Here is a 21,997-nt window from a genome sequence, read left to right as displayed (position 1 = left end):
AGCTGTATACAAGACTGTGTTCAAACCAATTTTAACTTATGGATCTGAGAGCTGGGTCAGAGGTAAAACACTTGACCAAAGAATAGAGACCGCAGATATGAGAGTCCTGAGAAAGATTAGAGGGGTGAACAGATGGCATCAATGGCAATATCATATTAAAAATGAGGATATTAGGAAAGAACTTGACATTGTCAGCATCCAATAATGCGTTAGCAGAGCTAATCTCAGATGGTATGGTCACTTAAATAGAATGGGAGAGGAAAGATTAGCAAAACAAGTGTTCTCTGCCAGGTTGGCAGGAAAACGACCCAGAGGAAGACCAAGATATAGGTGGATTGATACGGTTCAAAGTGCCTTAGACAATAGAAATATAAGATCTGATAATGTTGGAGTCTTGACAAGTAACAGACTGATTTGGAGGAAAATTGTAGATAGGAAGTTAGTAATGATGTAATTTTTTCATGTAGTACTGTCATATCCTGTACACCCCTTGAGGGTACATGGCAGGAATTTGATGATGATGATGATGAACAAATTTATAACAAAATTTTCTCATAAACAAATTTCACCAAAATCCACCAAACAGTTTTATGCATTGATATCATTGATGGTGAATGGTTAGAGAGAAATGATTTGTGTCTTGAACCTTTTATCATATTGAATTCTTAGTCAGCACCCTTCCTTTTCTTATCACCTACTACTAAATTTCATCAGAATCTGCTGATAGTTTATCTAAGATAGACATTCTTCTTCGTCCAATTGTCGACTGCACTGATTCATCTACTTACCAAACAGCCAATTTTTAGTCCACCTATTGAAAGCTCATGATAACTCCCGTTCATTCATAAAAAAATTCTTCCAATTTTCTAGATAAAGTGAAAAATGTTGCCCTACAGCCCATTGATATAATAGTTAGCTTTGATATAAAATTTTTCTTCGCAAATGTTCCTCTTGAGGACATACTACATCTACTTGTAGAAGCATTTCACAGGACATAGTGAAATTATTCGACTTTGTTATGCCCTCCAGATATTTTATTTGTCAAAATAAGTTTTACAGACAAGTCAAAAGAACTGTAATGAGAAATCCACTCTCCCCTGCACTTGCTAACATTTATTTAGAAGACATCCTTACGCCCACATCCATTTGTCCTTAGCCTTAATTTTGGGTTCGTTATATAGATGACGTTTTTGCTATCTGGCAGCATAATGAAGAGACATTACCTACTTTTTCACTTAATAAAAGTGGATTAAATTTACATTTAATAATCCACTTAATTAAATTTACTATGGAAATTAAAAAAAAAGACAACAAATTGTGCTTTTTAGATATTCTAATCCTTTTATTCCATTTACTATCAGGTGAATTAATTACTTCTGTTTATTGAAAACCTATTTTCACCAGATGCTACACTGAACAGCAATCAGCACACCATCCATCACAGAAGATTGGAATTACAAAATCTTTGTGAAGGTGCTCCTACTATTTGTTCTACACCTTACAGCAGAAACTCTTAAACATCAAATGATATATGAAACTCAATGGTTTCTCAGAAAAAACCATGCAACAGCTTTTTAATTCCTATAATCTTAGCTCAAATAACAAGGAAACAAGTGCATTGAGTTCCAGTCCCATATATTTTTGGCATCTCAGGAACCCACTTACAGATTTCTAATTCTTAAGAAACAGAGGCTACTTTTAGTGGCTACCTTTCTTCCTATTAACAAACTCTCAGCATGGTTTCTATCTTCCAAAGATAAATGGCCTCCTCTAGCTTTCCCTGGTGTCTATCAAAAAGTTCTTTGTGACTGTCATTGTTCTTACTTTGGACAAACTGGACTCTGTAGAAAAGAGAATACAAGAACACCAATTTTATACAAGAAATCTGAAAAATCTGGCTTGGCACAGCATGGAATAGATACAAATTACAATATTGTATGGTCTGAAATACACTTACTTCATCAATTTTGGTATAAATTTGAACGTTTGTTTAAAGAAAGTGCTTATTTCACCGTCTGAACTTTAATCAGAACAACTGCTTCTATCAGATATGGAAAAATCTTATTCTAATCACACATCAATAATTTTTTTAAAATAGATAATGAATAATTAATATTGCAATATTCCTTCAATTATACCATTGCATTGTTTTATGCATCACATCACATGGCTCTTTTTTTCAAATCAATCCATCGTTCGCATTCTACTTTGCAATTAACTATTGTCACCATTGATGATGGTTCAGGCTGAAATATGTGGCTTTAAATAAATGGTATTATTATTGCTTGTGTTTTTTCACATTAGTTATATTAAAATATATGAAATATAAAATATATTTTAGAAAGTGCTCTCTCTCTCTCTCCTCTCGTCATCACTAACATCACATTTTGCCAGAATCAGCTGATGGTTTGGTTTCTGTTACTAGGTCACTTAAAAATCATCAACTGTGTATTATGTATATTATGATTCTCTGTATTATATCTATGGAGACACTGATCTCAATAGAGAAATCTTCTATGTTGTCTTTCATAAAGACAAGCTGATCATATTGTCTAAAAAAAAAAAGACCACAAGTCAGCATCTATGAAGTTTGCTAAAAAACAGTGTAACTGAAGACATGAAGAGTCAAGAGAGCATACCTTGTTGATTGTATCTTATCATGTAACAGGACAAATAACACTTCTTGATAGATCTGTTTAGCTCTTCTAGAATGGAAACATTCTTTGAAATATAAAAACTTTGAGATTATGTTATTGTTGCCACACCTTTTAAGGAATGTGGTTCAATAGTTTAGCCTTCTTCCATCAGAAAGAAATCAGAAGAATTTTGTCCAGAGCACATACCAAAAAAAAAAAATATCCTAGTCCTGAACCAACTCCTGTTTTATGTTGCCTTCTTGTTTTCCCTTATTCTATCCTGAAGCTTAGAAATTAGTCCACATTCAACGTATTTTTAAAAAATGGGACAAATCTTTACCATAAACTTGTAAAATTATCTGATTTCTCACTAATTATTATCTTATCATCAATGATTATGGATAATGAACAACACCTAAGCCTTTCTTTATGTATTGCTAGGAACTTTAGATGCATTTTTCTTTTCCATGACTACTTTAACTGCCTGGAGTTCTGAATTTTCTATCCCTGCAAATGCCACTCCATGCCTCTCTAGTTAAATAAATCAATGTTTAGTGGAAAGTTTTCTGTATTGAGACCACATTATGATGTAAATAAAGAGCTTAATAAAAATAAGCAATTAAAATCTGACAAGTTGCGTAAGTTGTAAGACTTACATCATCAGGAGTATTAAACATTTTATAAACATTATTTTTATTAAACTCTTTATTTACATCATAATATGGTCTCAATACTGAAAACTTCCCACAGAATTGCTAAACCACAGAAACTTATGTCTGCAAATCAATGTTTTCTTCAGATTGTGAAAGTGAGTCTCCAAGGTTTGACTCTTTTTTCTTTTTTTTTACAAACTCTTTTAATTTTTCCTGAATAATATTTGTATAACAGTCTATAGTTCATGTCTGAAAGCTTCTCAACTTGGATTCTTTTTAAAACTTTTCTACATTTTTTAACTTTTATAATTCTTTGTGATGACATAATTAAACTACATGTTTATATATGACTAATTATATTTTAAATAAATTTTGACTTAATTACCATAATGTACTGCAGCTATCTTTGGGGGTACATATATTTTAGGTTTAGTTTCTTTGTTCCTATTTGCATTTTCTGAATTACTAGCTGATTCCTCCTTTGCATCCTCCTCCTCCTCCTCATCTTCATCACTAAACTTATACAGAAAAATAAATATTAATTAAAATAAGTCTCTATAGCAAAATAAAGCAAAAAATACATTTTTAATTTGGAATGAATATTAAAGTTTAGTCACATGCTAAAACAACAATATAATTCAGTGATAACTTACATTTAACCATTCTAAAACATTTGATTTTCAGATTTCAATTTGAATGGCGGTTTCATGCTCAGCAAAAATATTTCTAATTTTTCACAGTGTGATCAATGGAATTTATTTTTAAAGTAAATGATTAAGGCCATTTATAGTCCTTTAACTGGCTTCTGATTCATTTTTGCAGAATAACAACCCACCATACAATTTATGCAGCAGATGATTCATCACCTGGTGAGAGACCAACACCCTGCTTATTAAGAGACCTCAAATACATTGAGAAGTAAAATATTTTGGTGTGTAGAGCAAAATAACCAGATCGCTAACCCTAATCCATCCACTGTACTACATGTATGATATGTTTACAACTTCCTGTGGATGGGATTCACATAAAAAAGAAAACAATAATTACCCATTTGAATTATGAATGCCAAGAAAATATCATCATCAATTTCCTGATATGTAGCCTAAAAGGGTATTCAGGCTACTAAGACAACACAATATGATTAAGTTTTCATTATTAATACTCTCCTATCAACAATTATCTTCCAAATTAGTCTATTACTTGTCAGCATGCTAATATTGTCGTATCTAACATGTTGTTCTTCTAAGGCACTTCTGACTTAATCAATCCACCTAGACATTGGTTTTTGTCTGGATTTTTTTCTTGTCAAGCACTTGTTTTGTTAACTTTACCTCTCCCATTATATTTAAGTAACCATATCAACTTAGATTAGCCATGCTCATACATTCTTGAATGCAAACAATGTCAAGTTCCTTCCTGATGTCTTCATTTTTAAAATGATTTTACCATGGATGCCATCTGTTCAGGCCCCTAATTTTTCTGAGACCTCTCATATCTGTGGTCTCTAATCTTTGATACTTTATTTCTAATCCAACTCACACTCATAACTTAAAACTGGTTTGAACACTGTTTTGTATACTTGGATTAGAATTTTGGCTCATTTTCCTCTTATTCAATATAAATTTATACAATTGGCTCTTCACCATACCAGCTTTACATATTCTGTTGTTTATTTCCAATTTAATTTGCCATCTTCACTGTGTCTAAATGGCTGAAATATTCTGTTCCTGCCTATTTTCATAGTTTTCATTTTTATTGATGATTTTCATGCCAAATTTGTTACAGCTGTTTAATTCAATTTAGTCAGAGAATCCTGAAACCTACACTACATATGTTTAGGAGTACATCATCTGCATAAAGCAAAGAATGAAGTTTGATATTTAATTCTAATATCAATTTTAATGCCACTTTCTTTCATGAAGAGATTCATATCATGAATAAGAGTGGAGATAATGTGCATTCTTGTCTTTAACCTGATTTTACATCAAAATCAGGTTTTCCTGTATCAAATATGTCAAACCATTTTCCTGTATTCCTTTCAATTCTAACTGTTGACTTACAACTTACATATACACTATGTATTGTCCTGTATAATATTCCATTTATCCCTATATAACTGTAGTGTTTTGAAAAGCTTTTCCCTGGACACTTGATCACATACCTTTTCCAGATCTACAAAACTCAAGTACAAATCCTTGTCACATTCCCATCATTTCACAACTGTTTGTCATAAAGTAAAAATCTGATCATCCTGACAACCTCTGGCTTGAATCCAGATTGTTTTTCTACCACACTAGGTAGTAGAGAAATTCCTCTGTAATTCTCACATTCAGCTTTATTCCTCTTTTTTTTTTTTTTTTAATAGATGGGAACTATGAACTCTACACTAATTTGACTATGTCTTTTGAATTATGCATGGCAGCCAGTGCAAAACTTTTTATAACCTCCAGAACATTTTGCCACCTTCCTGATATTTACCTTCCATATTCTTACTGAAGTCTTCCCATGACTTTTGTTTAGCTATTTTCACACACAGCTTAGGTTTCTTACATTTTCCTCTATATTCTTTTAGAGCATCTACCAACTTATTTGTTAGGAACTTTTGGTATGCTTTTTTCTTTTCCGGACTGCTTCCTTAACTTCCTGTGTCCACCATGGAGTTCTTATTTTCCTATCCTTGCAGAAAATTTCACATTCCTCCTTAGCTGAATCAATATTTTCTTAAGAGTTTGCCACTGAGACTCCAAGAACTGTTTCTTGTTTTTCAAACTATTTTATTCTTTTTCAATATTTGTATAGTTGGGTCCACAATTTACCTGTTAAAGCTGGTCAACTTTAATTCCTATCCTTGCAGAAAATTTCACATTCCTCCTTAGCTGAATCAATATTTTCTTAAGAGTTTGCCACTGAGACTCCAAGAACTGTTTCTTGTTTTTCAAACTATTTTATTCTTTTTCAATATTTGTATAGTTGGGTCCACAATTTACCTGTTAAAGCTGGTCAACTTTAATTCTTTTTTAAAATTTACATACTGTTCTTTTCAATGTGATATTCAATTTTATCCTACTTAAAACTAAGTGATGGTCACTTCCAATTTCAATTCTTGGTACACTCTTGCATCCTGAACCAGCATGATGATATCAATATCAACAATAACACATTCAATGAGCCTTTTCTTATTTCTTGTGTCTTCTCTCCAGGTGAAACTAGTGCACTTCTTTATGTTGGAACATGATGTTTGTAATGACTAGTCCATATCCTGAGCAGAAATCCAGCAGATACTTATTATTGGCCTTACCCTTTTCTCCAAATATTTCTATATCTGGTGACAAGAAAAATTCTTTCACTTCTTCCTTAGAACCTTCTGTGAAACCATAAGCACAAATAAGTTTCATTATCCTTTTCTCCATTTTGAAGTTTCCTCACATAACTCTACTTGAAACTGCCTTCTAATCAAGAAGATTATCTTTATAGAACATCCTATACTTATTATTCAATAAGATCTCACCTGTTTTTGTCTTCTTTCTTTCACTGATGCCAATTATGTTATGTGGTTCTTTTCCAGTTCTTCTGCAAGCTTGATTTTCATTCTGTTAATACTACTTATATTGATGGTTCCTATCTTCAGTTCTTCTTATGTTAAGTTTGTTCTTCTTTGTTCCAGTAGCTGACTTTTCAATGCTCACCCTGTTTCCCTGATGAAAATAGCAGGAATCTTATTTAACCAAGCAACATCCCAGCTGGCATGAAATCTCATCATTTTGCACCATCACAAGAAAATATCAAAAAATACAAAATCCTTTCTATGCAATTGATCTTGAAGATAAAATGATTCATAGTTTAATCATAATACATCAATACAATTCTCAAAGTTATGCTGTGTTTATCTATTGATACCAAAGCTAAAATGTTTTTTGCTCAAGTACTGGGTATAGTAAACATCCTGTCAGTGGTCCTAACAGACACTTAAGCACCCATGACTTTTTCAAGTATTCTTGGACTTTGCAACTGTCACTCGACCGTTCTTTTGTCCCCCTGTTCTGGGGGACAAAAAACCAGAGTTTCCAGGTGAAAAAAAACCCTACTTCTGTATGAGACCAGCTAACTCACCTTTTGTCAAAAGAGACCATATAAAGGTTCTTCACGTCACTGACGGGAATCGAACTCAGGTCCTCTCGACCAAAGGGCTTGTCTATACTGACTGAGCCATAGAGGCTTGGGTATAATAAACAGCTCTAACATAATCAGCATATAAAATTTATTAAAAAACTCCTGGAAAGAGAAATCAGTGAAAGAATTATAACTGAATTAAATCAAAAGTGTACTTATTGTCTACAGAGTGTGCAAAAATTCTGGAACCAATGGTAAATATGTTTTACTTTACAGGTGAAAAATAGCAATGAAACTGGAGGAAAGAGTGGAGGGTGTCCTTAGTGGTCATCAAGTGGTGGAACTAGAGGGAAGTGGTGCATGAGATCAATACCATGCTTGTCACTGAAAGATCTCGTCTCTAAATTTCATGAACAGTTTCCCAAATGCACTGTGCATTATTGGATTCCTTCCAAGTTGTCTGGCATTAAACTTACCTGCCACTTCCCTCTGGTTCCATCCCTGATGACTATAAAGAACTATCTTCAATCTTTCATTCAGTTTTAATACCATTTTTGGCCTAAAGAAAAACATTTTTAACATTGATTCCAGACTTTTTAGACACCATGTATGTAATACTGCTCTTCAGCAGTTGCATACTTCAGATCTCTACTTTCAATTCATCAGGTAAAAGATTAGGGGGAAAGTACATGAAAACAATTCCATCGTTTTTTGCAGCAATTTAGACATGATGCCTAGTTTCTGAAATTTGCTGCAATAATTCTGAGGAGTAATATAAGCAAAAAAAAGAAATCTAGAGATTTTGGATGAAAGCTAATTGCAATATGTTTGATTCTGTCTTGAACAACTTTAACATGATTCTTGAAGAACCAAAACAAAGGTTGAGAATTTAAATCGGATGTGAAAAATTGTTTAAATTCTTATCAGAATGTAAAATAGTATTATTTTTGAACAAGACCAACAACATCCACAATACACTTAAGAAGGATCACTGGTGAGAAAGGATCAAGAGTGTTTTGAGAATGGTTAAAATTAATGGTATTCTGGTAGGCATGTGAACAATTTTTGTGAGATTACTGGTGTTAGCAGATGCCTCAGCATTTTTGCCTATTTAAAGTCAAGAAGCATATACCTCAAATGTCAGAACAATATTCAATGGTTGGACAGATATGTGATTTTTATAAGCTACTGTAAAAATCCTGGAACACATCCCGACTCAACATCAGCAGAGCTCAAGATTGGTACTATCAACTAAGAGGCATCAATGGAAAAGAAATGGAAATAGCAGAACAAGTGGATAAGTGCCAGATCGACATAAATGAAGGAGAAGAGTGCCCATAAACTTTTATGAACTTCGAATGAATTTCTTTTGGCGTTAAACCTTCTTTTACAAAGAATTTTATAACCGCATGATAGTCAATTTTATCCACTTCAAGGGATATAGACAACACTTTTGCTTTGGACAGCTGTATAAAAACAAACTACTTGATAGAATGACTTGCAATTTCACATGGATGCTTATGATAGATGTACCAACTTAAAAAAAAAAAAAAATCGTGCCAATTGTGTTGGCATCTATGGTCGAGGCCGAGAATTTTTCAGACCACCCATATATATTAGAAGAATCTGATCAGGCTAAGGATCTTGGAGTTTTGGTAGACAAGAAATTGAAGTTCAAGGACCATATAACTAAGATTGCAAATACAACTCAAGTAGTGTTGAAGTAGTGTGTGAAATGGAATGAAGAATAGGTATGACATTTGGTGTGTGTGTAGTATGTGACCTCCTTCAATGAGTCCATGACTCCCTAAAGGTCTTTCTTAATAATAATAATAATGAGGAAAAGAGATCTTGAGCCACAGATTAAAAGGAGATTATTTCTTAGGCATTCTTCGACATGAGATATCAGAAGTACCAAATTCCAGAGATACTGCAACAAGATTTAAAATCGACATGAAGCAATCCTTCATAAATAGATATGATACACAGAATAAAAAGACACTTTCTGATCCATTAACCTCCCTTCTCCAAAATAAATTATAACAAAAAAGCATTATTCTTGTGTGTGTGTGTGTGTGTTTTCTCCTTTGTTTATTGTTTAAATCAATCCTATATATAACTGACTGTAGAAATTATAGCACAGCACTTTAGTACTGTGCAGGAGCTAGATGTGAACAAAAGTCTTAGGCATTTAAAGAAAATTTAAAGGTGAGAATTTGGAATTTAGCCAACCAAATTGTATTCTTATTGGCTTAAACCATAACATAATGATAGTACAACATGGCAGAATTTCATGCTGGCTGGGGGAATTGCCCAGTTAAACAAACCCCCCCCCCTGTTGTTTTCATCAGGGGACCAGGGCAAACAGCAAAAAATCAGCTAATGTAAAAATCCTGGAACACATCCCAACTCGACATCAGCAGAGCTCAAGATTGGTACTGTCAATGTAAGAAGCATCAATGGAAAAGAAATGGAAATAGCAGAACAATTGGATAAGTGCCAGATCAACATAACCAAAAGAAGATAGGCATAACCAAAACAAAGAAGAAAAACAGGTAAGATCATTCTAAACACCAAATACAAAATGTTATATTCAGGCAACAACAATCAAGAAAAAAAGGGAGTAGCTATGGTATTCAACACTAAATATGAGGATAATCTTCTTGAATGGCAGGCAATATCAAGTAGAGTGATGTGGGTAAATATCAGAATGGATAACTTCATGAGACTTATTTGTAACTTTGTAACTGATTCAGCCAGAGGGGCATGTGATGAGATTGTAGAACTCCAATGGTGGACTCAGGAAGTTAAAGAGGCAGTCAAGGAAAAGAAGAAGGCATATGGAAAGTTCATGACAAGTAAGTCAGCTTGTACTCAAAACTCATGGGAAGACTTTGGTAAGAACATTGAAAATAAATATCAGGAAGGTGGAAAATATTCTCAAGGCTACTGAAAAGGCTTATGGAGGAAAAAGTAATATAAAAGGAATCAGAGATGATAAAGGTGACATTAAAACTGAAGATAAAGATATTCCAGGTTCCCAGCCTATGGATCATGACCTTGAGTGGGATTGCAAAATGTTTTCTGGGGAGGGGGTCGCTGCAATTATTTTTATAGACAATTTCACCAAGAAGGTTTTCAACACTTATTTCAATATGGCTACACTGCAACATTCTACTAGTGGATGTAACACTGACTTTTGATAAATAAAGGAAAGTGACTTAAGGTCCACAGCAAATTTAGAAATTACCAAACAAAAAAAAAAAATAATAATAATACACAATTGGAGAAACGTTCATCAAACCCTTCATGTTAATGATCATAAAATTCTTTTCAACACTGCTGTATGCTAGTTGTCAAAAGGATATGTTGTCAATTGTGTTTTTGAGTTGAAAAGTAAAATCAAATAGTTTCTGGAAGTGCACGGAAAACATGACCTTGTTGCATGCTTTAATGAAAGCTTGGAAGAAAAGAGTTACTTACTTAGCTGGCATTTTAGACCAGCTAAATAAGCTGCATCTGAAACTTCAGGGAAATGAAATGTACATTATCCAATTTCAAGACAATCTTCAGGCCTTTGTATTCAAACTGTAAAACTGGCATCGGAAAGTAAATCTTGGAAACATTGCCATGTTTGAAAAACTTTGCAGTGTGGTAGAGGAATCTGAAGGTGAACTGGATGAGAATCTGAAGAGGGGAGATGACTGGGCACCTGAATCCTTGAAAAGGGATTTCTTCCATGAGCTTACAGAAGAAGCTGCACTGGTACAAAACCCATTCTCTGCTTCCCTGAATGTAACTAGCATTCCCGATGAAGTACAGGATGAATTCTTGGATCTGCAGAAGATTCCTCAGCAAGTAATTTGTTTTATGAAAAATTGCTGACTCAGTTCTGTTGTCCTATGTATCAGTTATATCCAAATGTCACCATGCTTACTTTTCGAGTTTTAATTCCATTTGCCTCTACACTTCTCTGTGAGAGTGGATTTTCAATGCTTCTTCATATCAAAACCAAGGCAAGAAACAGACTGAATGTTGAGGATGACATGAGGTTGGCTTTAACAAATGCTCAGCATTGAATTTTGAAGGTAGTTGCCCAGATGCAAGTACAACCATCCATTAAATATTAGGTTAGAATTATATTCTGAAAAATGTATTTTTAATGTGTTTTCTTTATCCTATTTTTATGCCTTTACCCTAAAGGCATAAAATTGCCTTTTCATGTAAATATGACTAGTGTCGCAGGTTACGTGGCTATTATAAAAGGGGGACGCAACTTCAAAAAGATTGAGCAGTGTCAGCATGGTGGTAGAAAACTCCCAACAGGAATGCAGATTAGGAATACATATCCATACTTGAAGTAGAAAAAACCATCAAAAATCTGAAATGTGGAAAGATGGCTGGAGTAAATTAAATTCTACCAAATATGCACAAATATGGAAGTATAAACGTTTTACGGTGGCTGCACTAAATAATTCAGAAGGCCTGGTCAGAAGGTCAAATTCCAGATGAATGGAGCAGAGCTCTCATAGTATCCATCTATAAAAAAAGGGAAATAAAACTGAATGTGAGAATTACAGAGGTATTTCCCTACTGAGTTCCCTGTAGGATTTATGTAAGTATACTTGAGAAATGCCTAAGAACAATTATGAAAGGGAAGCTTGAAGAACAAGTTGGATTCAAGCCAAATAAAGATTTTCAGGATCAGACAATCATTTTAAGACAAATAGTTGAGAAACCTTTGAAATACATCAAGGATTTGCACTTAGTTTTGTTGATCTGGAAAAGTGCAAGAGCTTTCACACATGACAAGGTGCCAAGTGGAAAGTTCTTCGAAATGCATGAAGTAAATGGGAAATTATATTAAGCAATATATAGTCTATATTTAAGCTGTAAGTCAGCAGTTAGATTGAAGGAGGTACATTTGAAGATGATTTGATGCTAAATCAGGTGTATGACAAGGGCACACATTATCTCCAGTGTTATTCATTATCTATGTGGATCACATTATGAAGGAAAGTGTTATTAAATCTAATATCAAAATTGGCAATGTTAATCTTAGCTCTCTACTTCATGCAGATGATGATATACTTCTGAATCAATCCAGCACAGGTTTGCAAGATTCCTGACTAAATTGAATAACTGCTGTAATAAATTTCATAGGGGTACTTAAGAGTCAAAGCTGTATAACTGAGAGGAGACCTCCACATAGCCGTTAAAGAAATGCGGAGAACCAACCAGGGCTTCTGACCTAATGTCCAATCCTCACCTTCTCGTGGTGCACCCTGTTGGGTATCTACTTGGATACTGAACGAACGAGGATGGGCTGGCACTTTGGGATTTAGCAGACCAAATTGTATTCTTATTGGTTAAACCAAAATAAAAAATGATGGTACAACATGACAAAATTTCATGCCGGCTGGGGAGTCGCCCGGTTAAACAAGGCCCCCGTTGTTTTTGCCAAAGAACCAGGGCGAACAGCAAAAAGTCAGCTACTGGAAAAAATCTGAAAACAAACCCCAACTCAACATCACCAGAGTTAAAGATCGGTACTATCAACATAAGAAGCCTGAATGGCAAAGAAATAGAGCTAGCTGAGGAATTAGATAAGTACCAGATCGACATAATAGGGGTGACTGAAACAAAAAAGACCAAACCTGGTGAGATCTTTCTGAGCAATAAATACAAAATGTTATATTCAGGCAATGACAATCAAAGAAAAGAAGGAGTAGCCATAGTATTCAACACAAAATACGAGGCTAATCTTCTTGAATGGCAGTCAGTCTCAAGTAGAGTAATGTGGGCAAATATGAGAATGGGGAACTGGACAATGAGACTTATTTGTGCCTATGGTCCCACAGAAGGTTCTACTAAGGTAGAAGTGGAGGAATTTTTTGAGGCTTTAGAAAAAGCAACTGACACAATGAAAAAGGAAAAGTTGGTCCTTGTTGGGGATCTAAATAGCAGAGTAGGAAATGATTATGAGACATACAAAAATATTTTGGGAAAATTTGGAGAAAAGAGCAAAGCTAATAATAATGGCAAATATCTGTTGGATTTCTGCTCAGGACATGGACTGGTTATTACTAACACCATGTGCCAACATAAAAATGTGCACAAATTCACATGGAGAGAAGAGGCTAGGAATAAGAAAAGTCTCATTGACTATGTTATTGCTGATAGTGATGTTTTCTCCCTGGTGCAAGACACCAGAGTGTACAGGGGATTTGAAATTGGAAGTGATCACTATTTAGTCTTGAGCAGGATAAAATTGAATTTCATATTGAAAAGAATAACATGTAAGAAAGTTTTAAAGTAAATAAAAGTTAAGCAGCTCTCAGATGTGAACTGTAGACTAAAATACACAAAGATTATTGAAGAAAAATAGAAAGAGTTTGAGAACAGGAATCAAACCTTGGAGATTCAGTGGCAAACTCTGAAGAAAACATTGATTGATTCTGCCAGAGAGGCATGTGGTGAGGTTGTGTGCAAGGATAAAAAAATCAGAACCCCCTGGTGGACACAGGAAGTTAAAGAAGCAGTGAAGGAAAAGAAGAAAGCATATCAAAAGTTCCTGGCAAATAAGTCAGCTTTTACTCTTACAGAATACAGAAACAAATGTAAGAAAGCTAAACAGTGTGTAAAACTAGCTAAACAAAAGTCATGGGAGGACTTTGGCAAGAATATAGAAAATAAATATCAAGAAGGTGGCAAAATATTCTGGAGGTTGTTGAAGAAGCTTAGGAATGGAGGAAAGAGTGCTGTAAAAGGAGTTAGAGATGATAAAGGTGACATGAAAACAGGAGAAAAAGATATCCTTGAAGTATGGAGTAATTACTTGGAAAAACTGCTAAATGAAACAAGCAGTGATGACAGCATAGTGATAAAAAACACTGACCAGGCATGCAATTCAATACGTCAGGAATACATATCCATACTTGAAGTAGAAAAAGCCATCAAAGGCTTGAAATGTGGAAAGGCAGCAGGAGTAGATGATATTCAACCAGAAATGCTGAAGTATGGTGGTATAAAAGTCTTACAGTGGCTGCACTGCATAGTTCAGAAAGCCTGGACAGAGGGACGAATTCCCGATGATTGGAGTAGAGCTCTCATAGTACCCATATACAAAAAGGGAAATAAAACTGAATATGAGAATTACAGAGGTATTTCCCTACTGAGTGTTCCTGGCAAGATCTATGCAAGTATACTTGAGAAACGGTTGAGAAGAATTGTGGAAGAAAATCTTGGTGAAGAACAAGCTGGATTCAGGCCAAATAGAAGCTGTCAGGATCAGATTTTGACTTTACGACAAATAGTCGAGAAAGCATGGGAATATAACAAAGATCTGTATTTAAGTTTTGTCGATTTGGAAAAGGCATATGACAAGGTGCCAAGAGAGAAGCTATTCAATACGCTGCAGTTATATGGTGTCAATGGGGCATTATATCAAGCGATACTTAGTCTTTATTTGAGTTGTAAGTCAGCAGTTAGAATTGAAGGAAGTACAGGAAGATGGTTTAATGTTAAATCTGGTGTGAGACAAGGATGTACATTATCCCCTCTGTTATTCATTATCTATATGGATCACATTATGAAGGAAAGTGGTATTAAACCTGATATCAAAATTGGAAATGTTAATGTCAGCTCTTTGCTTTATGCGGATGATGTTATACATAAATCCGCTACAAGTCTGCAAGATTCTCTGACTAAATTGAATAGCTGTTGTAATAGATATGGTATGAAGGTCAGCAATAAAAAGACAAAGACAATGAAAATAGGCAGAATCATTGAAAATGTCAACTGTGTTGTGAATGGAGAACCTGTGGAACAAGTAAAACATTTCAGCTACTTAGGCACGATTTTTACTGAAGATGGTAAATTAAATATAGAAATAGACAACAGAATCAGCAAAGCTGGTATGGTGGGAAGTCAATTGAATAAATTCATATGGAATAAGAGAGAAATTAGTCGGAACACTAAATTAGCTATATACAAGACAGTGTTCAAACCAGTTTTAACTTATGGATCTGAGAGCTGGGTCAGAAGTAAAACACTTGACCAAAGACTAGAGACCGTAGATATGAGAGTCCTGAGAAAGATTAGTGGCATGAACAGATGGCATCAATGGCAATATCATATTAAAAATGAGGATATTAGGAAAGAACTTGACATTGTCAGCATCCAGGAATGCATTAGCAGAGCTAATCTCAGGTGGTATGGTCACTTAAATAGAATGGGAGAGGAAAGATTAGCAAAACAAGTGTTCTCTGCCAAATTGGCAGGAAAACGACCCAGAGGAAGACCAAGATATAGGTGGATTGATACGGTACAAAGTGCCTTAGACGATAGAAATATAAGATCTGATAATGTTGGAGTCTTGACAAGTAACAAACTGATTTGGAGGAAAATTGTAGATAGGAAGTTAGTAATGATGTAATTTTTTCATGTAGTACTGTCATATCCTGTACACCCCTTGAGGGTACATGGCAGGAATTTGATGATGCTGATGATAAATTTCATACGAAAATTAGCAATAAAAAGACAAAGACAATGAAAACAGGCAGAAACATTGAAAACCTCAACTGTATCCTGAATGGTGAACCTAGAGAACAAGTAGAAGGTTTCAGCTATTCAGACACAATTTTTAGTGAAGATGGCAAATCAAATATGGAAAATAGACAACAGAATTAGTAAAGCTGATATGTTAAGAGGTCAACTGAACAAATTTATATGGAATAAGAGAGAAATTAGTCAAAACACTAAATTAGCTGTATATAAGACTGTTCAAACCAATTTTAACTTATGGATCTGCAGCTGGTTTAGAAATAAAACTCTTGATCAAAGACTGGAGACCTCTGATATGAGAGTTCTGTGAAAGATTAGTGGAATGAACAGTATCGTATTAAAAATTAGGATATTAGCAAAGAACGTGCCATTGTTAACAATCAGGAAAGTGTTAGTAGAGCTGATCTCAGATGGTATGGTGACTTAAACAGAATGGAAGAGGAAAGACTAGCAAAACAAAAAAACAAAAGACCAACAAACACAGAATCAAAAATGGATGGATAACAATGGGCAGACTACAAAAAATATGAAACAATAAACGATTAAGCAAAGAACTCACCAGATTGGCAGGAAAAAGACCCAGTGGAAAATGTAGATGGATTAATACAGTAAAAAGTGCCTTAAAAGACAGAAATATAAGATCTGATAATTTGGGAGTCTTGACAGATAACAGATTAATTTGGAGGAAAACAATTGATCAGAAGTTGGTAATGGTGTAACTTTTTCATGTAGTACTATCATGATTATCCTGTATACCCCTCTGAGGATACATATCAGGAATTTTATGATGGTATTTATTCTTGTTCTGTGAAATAATACTTCAAAATGGAGAAGGAATCCAACTTAGGTCAAATATCACATCCATTTTGCAAGGCCACATGTTTCACATGAGTATTCGATCTTTTGAAAAGGTATGGAGGGCTTCTCTCTTCCCTAGTCTGACATGAGTCCTCCCAGACTTCAATTTGTTCTCTAAATTGGAAAAAAAAAAAACCTCTGTGGAAAATTCTTCACTACTACTGATGAGGTTTTAACATGTTAAACCTACTGATGACAATCACCATCAATAGATTTAACATGTTGAAGGCATAGCTGTTCACTTCCCTTTCCATTATTTTATCTATTGATAAGACTGTTATATATTTATAGGTTTAATGATTAATGAATGTTATTATCATTATTACCTATTGTTACTTTTTTATTATACTTTTTTTTTGTGAACAAGTATATGATTAAAACTATTTATTTAGAGATAAATTAAACAGTCTATAAAATATACCTTGCTAATTAGGTTTTCTGGGTTTGCTCGGAATTGCAAAGGATCATTAACATCTGTAAAACAAACAAACAAAAATTATTATAATAGAAACAAAAAATATAGGGCACATGTGCAAATATTATATTTACACTTGTAAGTATATAATAAATTACACCAATGCAGAAAATATGCTGCAATCCAGGGATCTCAAACCCAAGCTTCTACCCCAGGCAGGATGAGCAAGTGAGATATTTTCACCAGGAAGCAAATTAAATATATATCAATGTCAGTGACTTCATTTATTTCAACTAATGTCTCAAACAATGATTTTTTTTTATGCTGATATTCTGGTTACATCTGTAGTTTTACACTGGAACTAATTTACTTGTTTACCATTATGACAAAATAGAAACCATACAACTGATCCATTTTTTTCTTTTATTTTCAACACTAGAAAAAAAAAATTCTGACAAATCAATAAAAAATAACCAATATATGACAAAGGCACAAATTTGCAAAGTGGTCAGTAGCAATCCCTAGGGGTTTTTGGACAAGTTTGAGGGGTCTTCAGTTCCTAATAAAGCCACTGTGGGTAGGTAAGATTATTTTAGAGGTCTTTAAAGAAAATATTTTCTCACAAAGATAATTCTAGAAATCTAGAATTTTTTTGTGTCTTTGCAAAAGCTTGTAGAACTTCATAACTCAGTGGCGGAATTTCTGTTCAAGCATGATCAATCATTTGTTGATAAATTTAGTCAGTGTAAAAACCACCTCTTTTACATTTGTTGATATATTTTCAAAATTCAATAAAGTACAAAAAAGACGTCGCAATTCTTCTCTTCCGCTCATGGCAGGTTGAGTTCCTCAGAGATGAATTTTTGCCATTTCTTTCTGTCTGCTGTCATTTTATGTAGTTCTATTATGGAGTTTAAGTGGGTGCTTTCTTTAATGTTGTCAATCCATTTCTTTCGTTGTCTTCCTCTGCTGGGCTTTCGTTCAATTCTATCATTTAATAATATGTTTGCTAGTCTTTCTGGGTTCATTCTTGAAACATGTCCAAACCAGCTTAGTTGGCTCTTTTTTAGTGCTGTAATTATTGTTTCTTTAAAATTAAGTTCTTCTTTGACTTTTTCATTTGTTTTTCTTTCTATCCAGTTTGTTCTATTGATTTTTCTTAGGCATTTCATTTCGAAAGCATTGAGTTTATCAGTTTCTTTTTTTCCTTAAGATCCAGCATTCTAAGCCATAGATTACTGTGGGAATTATCATTGTTTTATATATCTTTGAGTTCTTTGCTTAATCTTTTATTGTTTCATATTTTTTGTAGTCTGCCCATTGTTATCCATCCATTATTGATTCTGTGTTTGATGGTTTCGAAATAGTCTAGATCTTCAGTGATCATTGATCCTAGGTAATTGAACTGCTTTACTTGTTCTATATTATTGTTTCCTATTTTCATTTGGCTTGCTTCCCTTTTTTTTCCTATTACCATTAGTTTTGTTTTACTAAAACTGATTTTCATATCAAATTTGTTACTTGTTTGATGCAGCTTGATCACGATATTTTCTAATTTTTCTTGGCTGTCTGTAGTGATAACCATGTCATCAGCATACTGTAAATGTGTTATATTTCTTTCATTTACAGTTATGCCTTCACACATCTGTAGTCTTTCATCTATTACTTTTTTAGGTACAGGTTGAATAAATATGGTGACAATTGGCAGCCTTGCATAACTCTTTTTTTAATCGCTATTTGATCTGTTTCTATGTTTTTGTAATTCACTATTGCTTGTGTTTCTGAATAGTAATTCTTGATGCAATTTAATAGTATTTGTCGAACAGTCTGTTTTTGAGAATTTTAATGAGTTTGCTTCTGTTTATTGAGTCAAAAGCTTGTTTGAAGTCAATAAAAACAGCAGTAGAGTTTTTTATTTTTGTCTCTCATAAGATCTGCTAATCTGTTTAATATAAAAATTGTATCTATTATGCTTCTATTTCTAAATCCCAATTGCTCTTCTTCCATCTGTTCTTCATAGGAATGTTTAACTCTGTTTTGAAGAATCCTAATAATATTATAGCAGTAACTTAGAAGGGGTGATAGGTCTATAGTTAGTGCAGGATCTGACATTTTTTTTGTGGATGGGTATGACTGGCGTGTTCTCCATTCTGTTGGTAAATTTCCTTCCTTTAGTATCTTATTGAACAGTCTCCTTAGGCAATTTATTATGGTTTCTCCTCCTTTTTCCAGAAGTTATTTTGAATGTTGTCTATGCCTGGTGATTTATCATTTTTCATTTATTTGATTGCTCTATGTATTTCTTCATTTAGGATGTCTTTTGTGTTAGAAGGTTCTTCTGGGTTGAAGGTGTCTTGATCTATGTTTTCTTCAGCTGCAAATGTTTCTTTAAAATGATTAGTCCATATTTCTTTTATTGTTTCACTGCTACTTGTTGTGGTTCCATCCTTTTGCAATATTGAAACTTGGGATTGGGTGAGTGTGCTCTAGTTATCTCTTTAACTATTTCATAAATTGTCTTGGAGTCATGTTTTTTTTTGTATGCTTCTTCACACATTCCTGTTATTTCTTCTAAATATGTGATTTTAGCTAATCTGAATTTTTTGTCTATTTCTTTTTTCAAATTTTTGTATAATATTCTATTTTCTTCATTATCTTCTTTTGAAAGGTTAATTTTGGATATTCTTTTTCTCTCAAAGTCCAAAATCTCTGGTGTAAGGCAATCTTTATTTATTCTTGTCTGGTAGCCCAGCTGTTTTGTTGCTGTTTCTTTAATAATTTCTTTACCTTTTTTTTCCAAGACTCTGAGATTGTATCTAAAGCAAGATTATTTAATATTTCTTTCAATGTTCTCTGATAGTTAGATATGGTCAAGCTATCTTTGAGTTTTGAGATGTCTATCTTCTTTTGTTTTTGGTGGTTTATTCTCTTTCTTTTGAAACTGATTTTTAGTTTGGCTGATAGTAGTTCATGGTCTGTATCCATGTCAATCTTTTTTAATGTTTTCACATTTTGGAACAAATGTTTCCATTTCTTATTAATGATTATATAGTCTATACAGTTTTTGATTTCACTGTTTGGTGATATCCAGGTGTATTTGTGCTGTGGCCTGTAGTAGAATAAGGTATTTGTAATTAACAGTTGATTTATTTCGCAAAAATTAATCAAGTCCTCTCTTCTCTCATTCATCTCTCCATGACCAAACCGATATTTTGATTGCTGATATATTTTCAAAATTCAATAAAGCGCAAAAAAAAAAAAAAAAAACTGCAAGGCAAAGACATTACAATTATATAGTCATACAATTATTTTGAGATTTCAAGTTAATGCTCTTCAAAACTTCACTAGGTTTTGGAAATTTTCACTTCTTTCCAAATATGTCATCTATAGAACAAGAAATGGAAGGAAATTTTTCAGATGCCAACATATTTACGTAACTCACCCTGAATGCTTAAAGGAGGATTTTTAAAATAAATGTAATGATCTCGAAGATCTGAAAGTTCCAGAATGGATTATGTCTTCATTTGATGCAGAGGGTGATAGGGACAATTTGGATCTGGATTTGCAAGAGGAAATTGTTCAAATAAAGATGGCCCTAGAAGCTAAATCGCTGCACTCAAAAGAAAGTTTCAGGGGATTTTGGAGAAGTAAAAATATTACTGAAAATGATCTCTCATCACATTGAACACTAAAATCTGACAGGGTTCAGATTTTAATGCACCATATACAATTTGTAGGCCATATAGTTGAATATGTGTATAAAAATATCAATAATAATATAATGTAATAAAATGAGAGTATCAATAATTTCTTTACTTGACATTCTTCAATGTGCTATATAAAACAACTTACTAATATTTCCTGTCAGAGCCGTCTTTACCAGCTTATCAATCTGATACTTCAACTTCTGGCCTATTGGTCTCATTTTTTCTAAGACCTTTAAAAATTTTCAAAATGGCTTCAGTGCTTATTTATGAAGGTATACATAATATATTAAAAATGCAAAATGAAATGCTACTGAAATTGATCTAAATATCACTTCGATGATTTTTTTTTAATTCAAAATTATACTTTATTATATTTGTATGATAATTATGTACATGTAAATTTAAATCAGTTGCCATCTTTTCTTAAATGTTTATGGCAAAAAAATTAACAACGATCAAAAAACATGCATTAATTATGTATATATATATAATAAATATGGCAACATTCTCTTTCATGTTACACTATAATTTAAGCTTTTACTGAAGTATAAAGTGCCTTGTGGCAGACAGTTGTGTTTTTGGTAAAACCTTTTGGGTAATCTCTGTAGTGAACTGACATATATAGAGGATGCAAATCAAATCATAACAGTACTGATTAAACAGGACATGAAACTGATTCCATCCAATGATCTATGGGATCTCAATGAGGAGTTGTTTATTTTTTAAGATGAATCTGGCATATTGCGAAGAAATTTAAGACTTCAGTAATTTCAAAAGGCAGATAAGCATTTCAAAATCATGAGAGCCTTTAATGTTAGCTTTAAAACTCAGTGGAAAATTTTGGTTATGCCATAAATAAAAATTAATAGGATTTATTTCCTTTCTTTTAGTGTCGCACAATTCCTATCAGACAAAAAGAAACAAAACGACACATTAAATATAATAATTATGGAGAAGCTGGCCTTTCTGATCATGCCCTGAACACCTTACATAAAACTGACTGGAAAAGCACTAGTTGTCTACATCACACCAAAACATGGTATGAAACGCAAA

General features: G+C 33.5%; 1 protein-coding gene across 2 annotated transcripts in view; it reads right to left on the bottom strand.

Annotated features, from left to right (window-relative positions):
• LOC150110201 (neuroguidin) overlaps positions 1-21,997 on the bottom strand; it is a 176,128-nt gene that overhangs the window by 110,560 nt on the left and 43,571 nt on the right. For both annotated transcript variants that reach the window (XM_090392175.1, XM_090392167.1), the window contains exons 4-6: positions 21,090-21,174; positions 17,244-17,296; positions 3,675-3,807 (exon numbers count right to left, since the gene is read on the bottom strand). In XM_090392175.1, the coding sequence (XP_090248301.1) occupies positions 3,675-3,807; positions 17,244-17,296; positions 21,090-21,174 (271 nt within the window). The remainder of the gene's footprint in view (positions 1-3,674; positions 3,808-17,243; positions 17,297-21,089; positions 21,175-21,997) is intronic.

Source organism: Typopeltis vanoorti, chromosome 1 (assembly GCF_054136105.1).
Source record: "Typopeltis vanoorti isolate ZY-2024b chromosome 1, IOZ_Tvanoo_1.0, whole genome shotgun sequence".
NCBI lineage: Eukaryota > Metazoa > Arthropoda > Arachnida > Uropygi > Thelyphonidae > Typopeltis > Typopeltis vanoorti.
The sequence above is the reverse complement of the archived record's forward strand: the minus strand, read 5'-3'. Positions and strand labels throughout refer to the sequence as shown.